This window comes from Bos indicus x Bos taurus, chromosome 25, assembly GCF_003369695.1.
Source record: "Bos indicus x Bos taurus breed Angus x Brahman F1 hybrid chromosome 25, Bos_hybrid_MaternalHap_v2.0, whole genome shotgun sequence".
NCBI lineage: Eukaryota > Metazoa > Chordata > Mammalia > Artiodactyla > Bovidae > Bos > Bos indicus x Bos taurus.
In genome coordinates this window covers 14,985,873-14,997,830 of record NC_040100.1, presented here as the reverse complement: position 1 = coordinate 14,997,830, position 11,958 = coordinate 14,985,873, and the positions used below count along the sequence as shown (strand labels likewise).

Sequence of the window (11,958 nt, the reverse complement as noted above, 5' to 3'; positions counted from 1 at the left end):
CCTTAAGTAACCACTGGGAAGTACTAAAATAGCCTGAAGGAGGGGCCAGCTGACAGAGCCTAAACAGTAAGTGCTGAGGGACAGGGAAGGGGACAAAAAGGAGATAGAGGCTCACCAGAAAGCATGGTCCTGTGACATGCTGTCTAGCAGAAAGTTTTTGGAATCTCCCAGTCTTGTTTATCTCACACTGCAGCATGTGACAAGAGAATCAAACTATGACAAAAGTATGAGACAACCTCACTGTAGGGGGTTGGGGAATGAAATATACTAACATATCAGACTGTGGAAATGACGGAATCTATAAGACTAAGCCACAAATAACTGCATGCAAGCACTGTGCCCTAGTGCTGGTTAATAATTCTGATACTGTTGCACATGCTCATTGGAATTGAACAATAGGCATAAATACATGGTGGATAATGGGAGTTAAGTTTCTCAATGTCGGAGTGGGAATTTAGGGATAAGCAAGGTGGGGGGTGGCTAGAATAATCTACGTGGTAATGGATTGGAGTTAGAAATATCAGCACGGACAGATGGTGTGATGATGGCATATAGCCGGTGGGTTAAGTTGCTCCTCTTTTCCCTCCCTGTCCCCTTCCTCCTTTTGTAAAAAAGGTTTATTCGTTTGGCTGCGCCAGGTCTAAGTTGCAGCATGCAAACTCTTAGTTGTGGCATGTAGGATCTACTTCCCTGACCAGAGATCAAACCCAGTCCACCTGCATTGGGAGCTCGGAGTCTCAGCCACTGGACCACCAGGGAAGTCCCCCCTCTCCCTTTTAAACAGCTAAGTAAACAGCCATAAGGGAACAGAAGTGCCTCTGCACACTCCATCAAGGAGCCCAGGAGGTTTCTAACCCACCTGTGTATCTGAAAATTATCAAATAGGACCTCAGTAAGGGCTGCAGATCCAAGGGAGATACAAATCTCCTCTGTCTCCACTGGTCACAAGGCAGCAGAGGATGGAGGGGTGAAGCCTGGAGATGGCAAACTGGGAAGAGACCAAGAGACCCTTCTGGAGAGAGAGACTTTGTGGAAGTCCAGACTGCCTGCAGGGGACGTCAGCATGTCCTTAGAGCAAGGTAAGGATGAGTCTGGAGGCGAGAGGAAGGAACTTGCCAAGGTGGCCTGTCTCCCCAGGGCGACTCCACCAATGTTGAGCTTTTCACAGCAGCAGGGGTGCCCCCCTCGGGCAAAGGAGGTGGAAAGCTGTGATGCCTCTCACAGAGTGGGTGGGAAGCGCGAGGGGTGAGTGACTGCCTCCCATTCCTAGCTGCGCACATTCCAACTGGAGAAGCCCATTTCTCTCTAGCAGTACCCAGATTTCTGAGGAGGGATCTCCATAACTGAGGGGTGAGAGGAAAACATGGAAGGAAACATAAGAACCTTGGCTTTAATGGTTTGGTTCCTGCTGTCCGCTCCAGTACTTCCGCAAGAAGTCTGCCCATGAACCAGCTGGATAACCTCAACCAAGGAAATCCCTACAAACTGTGGGCACCCCAAGAACCCCAAGGCTAAACCCATACCTCCTTGTACTCTGCTGCCAGGCACCTCTGCCAGAGTGAGCCCAGGCACCTCTGCCAGAGTGAGCCCTGTGTCTACAGGGCACTCAGGCCAAGGGAGAAAATACAAACGGGCTGTAGTGCCACCTTCTGGAAAACAAAAGAAAGGATTCTAAATAGCCTGCCTGTTGAATTGTTAAGAACAGAAGACTTCAAAGCTTAGTTAAGGAGGTTTCTGCTATTTGTAACATGAATTCTAACCTGAAAGCAAGAGGCACATACCTACAAATGCTATTTAAAAATCAAGGAAATGTGATGGACCTAGAAATTATCACACTAACTGAAGACACTACATATAACGTGTCAGATGGTGAGCGCTGCCAGGATGAAGAAATCAGTTATAAAGGAGACAGTAGACAAGGAGCGTGATTTTTTTTTTCTTTTACTGAGTGTTTAGGTAACACCAGCAAACAAGGTGACTTTTTTTTGTTTTTTGGCCACACTGCAAGGCATGCGGAATCTTGTTCCCAGACCAGGGATGGAACTAGCGCCCCCTGCAGTGGCATTGCTGAGTCTCAACCACGAGACCCCCAGGGAAGTCCCACATTTGAACACAGATCTCAAAGAAGATAGGGTTGGATCCAAGAAGTTATCTGAAGTGTATGCCTCAATGCAGGAATGGCCAGCACAACAGCTCTGAGAAAGGTGCTTGTTTCAGAAAAATCAAGGCTCCAAAGGAACGAGGTATGTCAGAGAGGTGTGAGCAAGAAGGTGCATGATGAGAGATGGTGGTAGAAAAATTTGAGGAACCAGGTGGCTTCCCTACTGCTGCTAAAAGGAAGTCAGAGGGAATCCCTCATCCACACTATGGTCCTCTTCCATACTCTTAATTTTGTTGCAAGGGCCTCCCCTGAATTGATTGGCTCTTTAGTACAACCTCAGAGAAGGCAATGGCACCCCACTCCAGTACTTTTGCCTAGAAAATCCCATGGACGGAGGAGCCTGGTAGGCTGCAGTCCATGGGGTCGCTAGAGTCAGACACGACTGAGCGACTTCACTTTCACTTTTCATTTTCATGCACTGTAGAAGGAAATGGCAACCCACTCCAGTGTTTTTGCCTGGAGAATCCCAGAGACGGGGAAGCCTGGTGGGCTGCCATCTATGGGGTCACACAGAGTCGGACACGACCAAAGTGACTTAGCAGCAGCAGCAGCAGTAGCAGCAGTTAGTACAACCTATTGGTTTATTTATGGTGCCTATAATGTAAGAGTCATCTTGGAATTATGAGGCCATATACAGGAGACCCGAGTTCAATCCCTAATCCGGGAAGATCCCCTGGAGAAAGACATGGCAACCCACTCCAGTATTCTTGCCTGCAAAATCCCATGGACAGATCAGCCTGGTGGGCTACAGTCCAGGGGTCTCAAAGAGTCTGACACAACTTAGCCACTTAACAACAACTCTGCCTTCTCATCCCCCAAGGTACACAAACACCCAAACACATGCACACATCTAACCATGGTCTTCTGGGCTGTTACTACCATGCCTTTTCCATTCCCAGGCTTACTGATTAGGTGAGGAGTAAATACAACTCCAGAAGTTCAGAAATCAGAAGACAATTGCTTCTTGGCAGGAAAGCTATGACAAACCTAGACAGTGTGTTGAAAAGCAGAGACATTACTCTGAGACAAGACGTTACTCTGAGACATTACTCAGAGACAAAGGTCCATATAATCGAGGCTATATGGTCTTCCCAGTGGTCATGTACAGTTGTGAGAGCTGGACCATAAAGAAGGCAGAATGCCAAAGAATTGATGCTTTAGAAGTGTGGTGCTGGATAAGACTTCTAAAGTCTCTTGGACAGCAAGGAGATCAAAGAAGTAAATTTTAAGGCAAATAAACCCTGAATATTCATTGGAAAGGCTGATGCTAAAGCCAAAGCTTCAGTGTTTTGGTCATCAGATGTGAACAGCTGACTCATTGGAAAAGTCCCTGATGCTGGGAAAGATTGAGGGCAGAAAGATGAGGGTATCAGAGGATGAGATGACTGGATGGCATCACTGATGCAATGGACATGAACTTGGGCAAACTTGGGAGGTGGTGAGGGACCAGGAGGCCTGGCGTGCTGCAGTCCATGGGGTCGCAAAGAGTCAGACACAACTGGGAGACTTAACAACAGCAACAAATACAACTCACACCAGCCAGATGTATTATTTTGTCTCTAAGAATGTAGAAATGGTACCCAGAATTCCCAATTCAGTAGCCTCTCATACTAAGTGGAGTAAGCCAGACAGAGAAAGACAAATCATATAATATTGCCTATATTTGGAATCTAAGAAAATGATAAAAATGAACTTCCATACAGAACAGAAATAGACTCACAGACACAGAAAACAAACTTATAGTTACCAAAGGGGAAAAGGGGGGATAAATTAGAAGTTTGAGATTAACATACACACACTGCTGCTGCTACTGCTGCTAAGTCGCTTCAGTCGTGTCCGACTCTGTGCGACCCCATAGACGGCAGCCCACCAGGCTCCCCCGTCCCTGGGATTCTCCAGGCAAGAACACTGGAGTGGGTTGCCATTTCCTTCTCCAATGCATGACAGTGAAAAGTGAAAGTGAAGTCACTCAGTCGTGTCTGACTCCTAGTGACCCCATGGACTGCAGCCTACCAGGCTCCTCCATCCATGGGATTCTCCAGGCAAGAGTACTGGAGTGGGGTGCCATTGCCTTCTCCGATACACACACTACTATATATTAAATAGATGACCAACGAAGACCTACTGTTTAGCACAGGGAACTATACTCAATATTTTGTAATAACCTATAATAGAAAATAATCTTAAATAAAATATATATATACACATATATGTATAACTGAATCACTTTTCTGTACACCTGAAATTAACACAACATTGTAAATCAACTTTTTTAAGCCTTTAATGATAGATAAATCTGGGCCTCCATATTGGTATGGCCATTTTCTTTCATGTACTAAAATTATATAAATACATATATACAGTAATTATAATTATGGATATCATTATCTTAATTATATCATTATCAATTTGCTGTTTCTGGGTGGGGACAGATGGTAGAAAGTTCCTTACTGTTGTCTTGTTGACATCATTCTAAGAAAGTCCTCTACTTCTTCTATTGCTTGTATATTTTCAATATTTGCAGTTTATTTTATGTCATTATGGAGACCTGGGTTTGATCCCTGGGTTGGGAAGATCCCCTGGAGGAGGGCATGGCAGCCTACCCCAGTATTCTTGCCTGGAGAATCCCCATGGACAGAGGAGCCTGGCGGGCTACAGTCCATGGGGTTGCAAAGAGTCGGACATGACTGAGCAACTAAGCACAGCATACTCTAGTAAATTAATTAAAAAGAAGAAATGATGCATGACTCATCTAGGATCTTCTTTTTATTGTTGTATAGTTGCTTCACAGTGTTGTGCTAGTTTCTGCAGTACAGTGAAGTGAATCAGCCATGTGTATGCATATACCCCGCCCCTCTGGATTTCCTTCCCATCACCACAAAGCATCGAGTAGAGTTCCCCACAATATATAACAGGCTCTTATTAATTATCTATTCCGTGCATAGCACTGTATACTTGTCATTCCTAATCTCCCAATTCTTCCCACACCACTCAGTATCCATACATTTATTCTCTACATCTGTGTCTCTATTTCTGCTTTGTAAATAGGGTCATCTGTACCACTTTTCTAGGTTCCACACATATGTGTTAATATATGGTATTTGTTTTTCTCTTTCTGACTTATTTCACTCTTTATGACAGTCTCTAGGTCCATCTATGTCTCTGCAAATGACCCAGTTTTGTTTCTTTTGATAGCTTGCTGCCCAAAATCTTGTCTACCTGTCTATTGAGGCCAAATAGAAATATGTAGATAGAGTCTGGAGGAAATAGAAGAGAGTAGCTTTATTTTGCCTGGCAAAAGAGAAATGCTATAGGCTAGCACCTCAAGAACTGTGTCCCCCTTCCTGGGGAATTACATGGGGTTTTATAGGTGGGAACTTGTAGTCCAGGGTATGTGATAAGGAACAAGGTCGTGAAGGTTTTGCATTCTCTGTGGGCATTATTATGAAACAGTCATTTTTGGCATCATGTGGCCTGGTACTTGGGTCCAACAGCCCTGTAATTGGGTCCATTCATCTCTGGCTTATTGGCCTGCAACCTTCTTTCTGAAATGCAAACAGCTATAAGTGGTAACCTGCTAGAGAGTGAGGGAGAGGAAATACCAGGTGCAGGAGGTAATTTATATAATATTAGGGATGATAGGAGGTAAGCTTTGAGATGGACAAATCTAGTTATACGCACTACAGATTAGTAACAGTTAAAATAAAACTAAGATTGGTTAGCTCTTTCAGGCCATTTTATGTTTCTTCTCTAGCCTCTTCACTGTTCTCTTTATTTTCCTTGTTTTTCAGGAGGGAAAAAAAAAAAACTCATTTCTATTTTTGTTGTAGCAGGCTGAGTAATATTCCTTTGTATATATGTACCACATCTTCTTTACCCATTCCTCTGTTGATAGGCATTAAGGTTGCTTGCATGTCCTGGCTATTGTAAATAGTGCTTCAGTGAACACTGGGGTGCATGTGCCTTTTTGAATTATGGTTTTCTCAAGGTATAGCAGCAGCAGCAGCAGCAAGGTATATGCCCAGTAGTGGGATTGCTGGGTCATATCATAGTTCTAGTCTTGGTTTTTTAAGGAACCTCTGTAGTATTCTCCATAGTGGCTGTTACATTCCCATCAACAGTGCAAGAGGGTTCCCTTTTCTCTACATGCTCTCCAGCATTTGTTGTTTGTAGATTTTTTGATGATGGCCATTCTGACAGTGTGAAGAGATATCTCACTGTAGTTTTGATTTGCATTTCTATAACAATAATTAGTGATGGTAAGCATCTTTTAATGTGCCTCTTGGCCATCTGTATGTTTTCCTTGGAGAAATGTCTGTTTAGGTTTTCAGCCCATTTTTTTATTAGGTTGCTTATTTTTTGATATTGAGCTGCATGAACTATCTGCATATTTTGAAGATTACTTCCTTGTCAGTTGCTTTGTTTGCAAATATCCCCCATTCTGAAGATTCTCTTTTCATCTTATGTATGGTTTGCTTTGGTGTGCAAAAGCCTTTAAGTTTAATCAAGTTCCATTTGTTTCTTTTTGTTTTTATTTTCATTACTCTAGGAGGCTGGGTCAAAAAAGCTCTGGCTCTGATTTATGTCAAACAGTATTCTTTCTATGTTTTCCTTTAAAAGTCTTACAGTGTCCTGTCTTACACTTAGGTCTTTAATCCATTTTTAGTTTACTTTTGTGTATGGTATTAGGGAGTGTTCTAATTTCATTCTTTTACATGGAGCTGTCCAGTTTTCCCAGCACCGTGTATTGAAGAGACTGTCTTTTCTCTGTTGTATATTCTTGCCTCCTTTGTCATAGATTAGGTGACCACAGGTGCATGGGTTTATCTCTGGACTTTCTATCTTGTTCCATTGTTCTTCATTTCTGTTTTTGTGCCAGTACCATACTGTCTGATCTTGATCACAGGTAGCTGAGTCACATTGAATAGGTATATGATATATGTCCTCTAACTGGGAAAAAAGAAAGTGCTATTTATGGCTATATGTACAATGGAATTAAATTAAGGCAATTCACATTTTAAAAACTCATTTTCTTGTAGACAAAATTAACCCCAATATAAAAATGAATGGACTGACTGTAACTGGGTCTGAGACAGAAGAGCACTACAGCAATGCACAGATTCATAAATGAGCCTAGAAACACAATGAAGACCCTGGCAGCTAATTGCAAACTCATGAAGCATCTTAGAGCTCAAAACGCCTCCCCACCATCACCTCATTCAATATGAAACACATTGTGTTAAACCATTTTATTTTTGTATGGCTAGCTATGCAGCAATAGCGAAAGATACAACAATCCAAGTGAACTTAGTTAAGGGTAATTGTAATAACCTGCTGTTTCTTCTTCTTTTTTAAAAAAGTTTTATTTATTTTTGGCTGCTCTGAGTCTTCGTTGCTGTGCACGGGCTTTCTCTAGGTGCAGAGAGCAGTGGCTACCCTCTAGTTGTGGTGTGCCGGCTTCTCATTGCAGTGGCTTCTCTTGTTGCAGAGCCTAGGCTCTAGAGGACTGGCTCAGTAGTTGTGGCACACAGGCTTAGCTGCTCCATGGCATGTGGGATCTACCCCACCCAGGATTGAACCCCTACCCCCTGCATTGGCAGGTGGATTCTTAACCACTAGACCACCAGGGGCGGAGAAGGCGATGGCACCCCACTCCAGTACTCTTGCCTGGAAAATCCATGGACGGAGGAGCCTGGTAGGCTGCAGTCCATGGGGTCGTGAAGAGTCGGACACGACTGAGCGACTTTACTTTCATTTTTCACTTTCATGCATTGGAGAAGGAAATGGCAACCCACTCCAGTATTCTTGCCTGGAGAATTCCAGGGACGGGGGAGCCTGGTAGGCTGCAGTCCATGGGGTCTCACAGAGTCGGACACGACTGAAATGACTTAGCAGCAGCAGCAGACCACCAGGGGAGCCCTATTGCTTCTTATTTTTGTCTTTCGTTTTGACATTTGAAGACAACATTTCTGATCACTTTATTATTCAAGTTTTTATCAGATAACTACATTAAAAATGACTACCTTGGTATTTCTTTCCAGGTTCCCAGAAGAGTTTGCAAGAATATGCATGCTTGTGAAGAAAAACTGCTGACCCTGAGTCATATGACTAAGCAGTATTCATGTTCTCTTACAAGTTAGTCTTGATCACACACATAGAAGAAATTCCTTTCTATATAAGAAATATATAATAGATGATATTGTTCGTTCACTGTCTGTTACTGTTTATGACAAAGTTTGGAAATGAATGAGATACTTTATTTAGAACAATGGAAGAAGTCATATTTGTAGCATCACTGTAAGTTTTCGAGCAGAAACAGTGAGGAAATTGAATGAGAAAACCTAAAATCTGCTAACATTCTTCATCTCAATGAATAAATCCCCTTACACATTGACGTTGGTATTCCATAGTTCAGTGAGTAGATGTACAGCTTGAAAAGAAACTTAATGCATGAAATACAGAGTATAATTTAAAATATGCTTCATCATAATGTTATGTCTGACTCTAAGGCCACGTTACTCAACTTTCTGTCTCAGTGTAGATGCCATTAGAATAAATGTATTTGATGTTCAGTTATTTCAGTGACAATAGTAGGCACTGTGGACTAGAGCCTGGAAAAGAGTACAGTATCTTAATAAAGAGAATAAAAACCAATGACCAAAAAAAAAAAAACCAATGACAAAAAACCTAGTAGGTTAAGTCTACATTATCAAGAAGACCAGGTAAGATAGTTTTATATAGAGAGGGCTTCCCTGGTGGCTCAGACAGTAAAGGGTCTGCCTGCAATACAGGAGACACAGGGTTTGATCCCTGGGTCAGGAAGATCCCCTGGAGAAGGAAATGGCAACTCACTCCAGTATTCTTGCCTGGAGAATCCCATGGACAGAGGAGCCTGTCAAGCTACAGCCACAGGGTTGCAAGGAGTCAGACATGGCTGAGCAAATAGAGAGAGGGAGGAATGAAGGACCCAAAAGTGAAAAACTGGTCTCAGATTTTCCTCTCCTATAAAATTACAGAAAGAGCAAAGTTGCCACGTTTGGTTGTTCCCATTGGAATGGCAAAACTCATGACTCTTATTCTACTAAAAGTAAAGACATATTACATGGGGTACTATTTGTCATTTGAGAAGAAATTATTCTTAAGAAATCCAAGCAATTCCATGAGATAAATGAAAATTTCTCATTTTTTTAAAATCAATGGTTGGGAATGAATTAGGGAAAACAGAAAGAAAATGAAGAGAAATATGTTAGATATCAGAGAGAGAAGAACGTCTAATCAAGTAAATGACTAAACTGTACACAGAAGTTGAAAAAATAAAAATTCCAGGTACTTTCCTGGTGGACCAGTGGTTAAGACTTCGCATTCCCAGGGCAAGGGTTCGATCCTTGGTCAGGGAACTGGATCCCACAAGCCGCAACGAAGATCTTGCATGATTCAATGAAAAATTGGTAGTTAAAAATTTTTCGGGAAATAAATAGAAAGAGTAAGTTTTACTTGCGCAGGCTGATTGAAGAATTATAACTTCTGACTCTGAGACTTTAAGCCCCGAAATCATAGGCAACTCTTCAGCCCTGTGACCACTGTCCCTTTTATAACTGCCATCCCCAAGAATCTTTTCAGAGCCCCCTTTATGTCTTTATTCCTCAGACTGTAGATGAAGGGGTTTAGCATGGGCGTGACCACGGCGTACATCACTGAAGCTTTTGCACTTGAGTGTGATCTGTGGGTAGCAGCTGAGCTAAGGTACACTCCTAGGCTTGTACAAAAAAATAAAGAGACAACCGAGAGGTGAGACATGCAGGTGGAAAACGCTGCTTGCTTCCCCTGAGCTGATGAGATTCCACGTATGGAGGAAACGATCTTCGAGTATGAGAAAAGGATAGCAGCCAGGGGACCGCCAGCCAGCAGCACAGCTGCAAAATACATCACCATGTTGTTAAGAAAGGTGTCACAGCAGGCAAGTTGGACCATCTGATTGAGTTCACAGAAAAAGTGGGGGATTTCCACATCTGTGCAGAAGGACAGTCGCAACACCATTAGGCTTTGTAACAGTGAATGCAAGACACTTATAATCCAGGTCACCAGAAGCAGCAGTCCACAGAGTCGGGGGTTCATGATAACCATGTAATGCAAGGGATGACAGATGGCCACAAACCTGTCATAGGCCATCACAGTCAAAAGATAGATGTCCAACCCTGAAAAGAATAGGAAAAAGTACATCTGGGTGATGCAACCTGCATAGGTTATGACTTTGCTCTGTGTCTGGATGTTCACCAGCATCTTGGGGACAGTAGTGGTGGTAAAACAGATGTCTGCGAAGGACAGGTTGGAAAGGAAGAAGTACATGGGCGTGTGGAGGTGGGAGTCATAGACGGTAGCCAGGATGATGAGCAGATTTCCAAACACAGTGATCAGGTACATGGAGAGGAAAATCACAAATATGAGTGTCTGTAATTCTTCTTCCTTTGAAAACCCCAGAAGAACAAATTCTGAAACTCCTGTAAGATTCCATGGTTCCATGTGGTGAAGGGGACTATCAGAGAAGAGGACAATAACATGACTCATTTTCACATAACTAACAGTAGTTGCTGGGTTGCAAGGTCACAATATATATTTGCTTTCAAGAAATTAATTTTGATGTTTTGTGTATGGGTTTGTCTTCTTTAGAGCATCTCCTATTTCACCTCTGATTAGGAATTTTGGTCACATCTCAACATTTTCCCCAAGAAGTCATGCATTCTACTGCTTTACTGAGAATATCTTTCACGCACTTGAGGAGTACCTGAGTGCCTACCACAATGCAGGCGCTATCTAGGCAATAAGTACAAGGTGCTGAAAAAAACAAGGCCCTTACAATCCAACAATAATGAAAGAATAGAAGCAAATAAAATAGTTTATCAGGACTTCCCTAGTGGTTAAGACTCCACACTCCCAATGGAGGGGACCCAGCTTTGATCCCTGGTCAGGTAACTAGATACCACATGCCGCATCTGAGTTCACATGTGTGCATGCTCAATCGTGCCTGACTCTTTTGTGACCCCATGGAGTGTAGCCCTCCAGGCTCCCTGTCTATGGAGTTTTCCAGGCAAGAATACTGGAGTGGGTTGCCATTTCCTACTGTAGGGTTTACAAGCTGAAACTAAAAAACCCCACATGGCACAGGGAAGACTGGGCTCCCATGTGCAGCAACTAAGCCCAGCATAGTCAAATAGATCTTTTTTAGAAAAGAAAGTAAATGGATTCTTTTCTGGAGGCTCTAGAAGGAACCCAGTCCTGCAGACATCTGGATTTTAGCCCACTGAGACCCATTTCAGGCTTCTGAACTGCAGAACTTTAGGAGCATAAATTGGTTTCTTTTCAGCCAATTAGTGTTCTTTTGTGACAGTGGCAATAGGAATATCATAGAGACATTGATTCAGTAAAATTTTTTTAGGGAAATGAGTTTAAGCCTATCAAGTCATGCATTTAGCTTCCCTTGAGTAAGGGCAATCTATGTTGAAAATTCATGTTAAGTAAAAAAAAAAATTAAATCAGTTTGGATATATTCCACTCTGTCTAGCTGCCACAGTAAATTTCTCATTGCATAAATGTAACTGTTGTTCTCACTGTGGGACTTTACTGGCACTGAAATATGAAAAGCAACATATTGTCAAAATTAAGATTACCCATCTTACTTTAAATCTATTTCAGCTTTCTTTTATTTCATATTAATTCAAATGTTCATTCTTTTTATTTCTATCATTTTCAATTTTCATATTACTCTTTAACATATAAGATGGACTAGAAGATACATCTCT

General features: G+C 42.4%; 1 protein-coding gene across 1 annotated transcript; it reads right to left on the bottom strand.

Moving 5' to 3' along the window:
• Window positions 1-9,712: 9,712 nt before the first annotated feature.
• On the bottom strand, window positions 9,713-10,681 carry LOC113883373 (olfactory receptor 7A17-like). The gene has a single exon (XM_027527049.1). It carries the CDS (start codon window positions 10,679-10,681, stop codon window positions 9,713-9,715), a length of 969 nt encoding a protein of 322 aa, XP_027382850.1.
• Window positions 10,682-11,958: the final 1,277 nt, after the last annotated feature.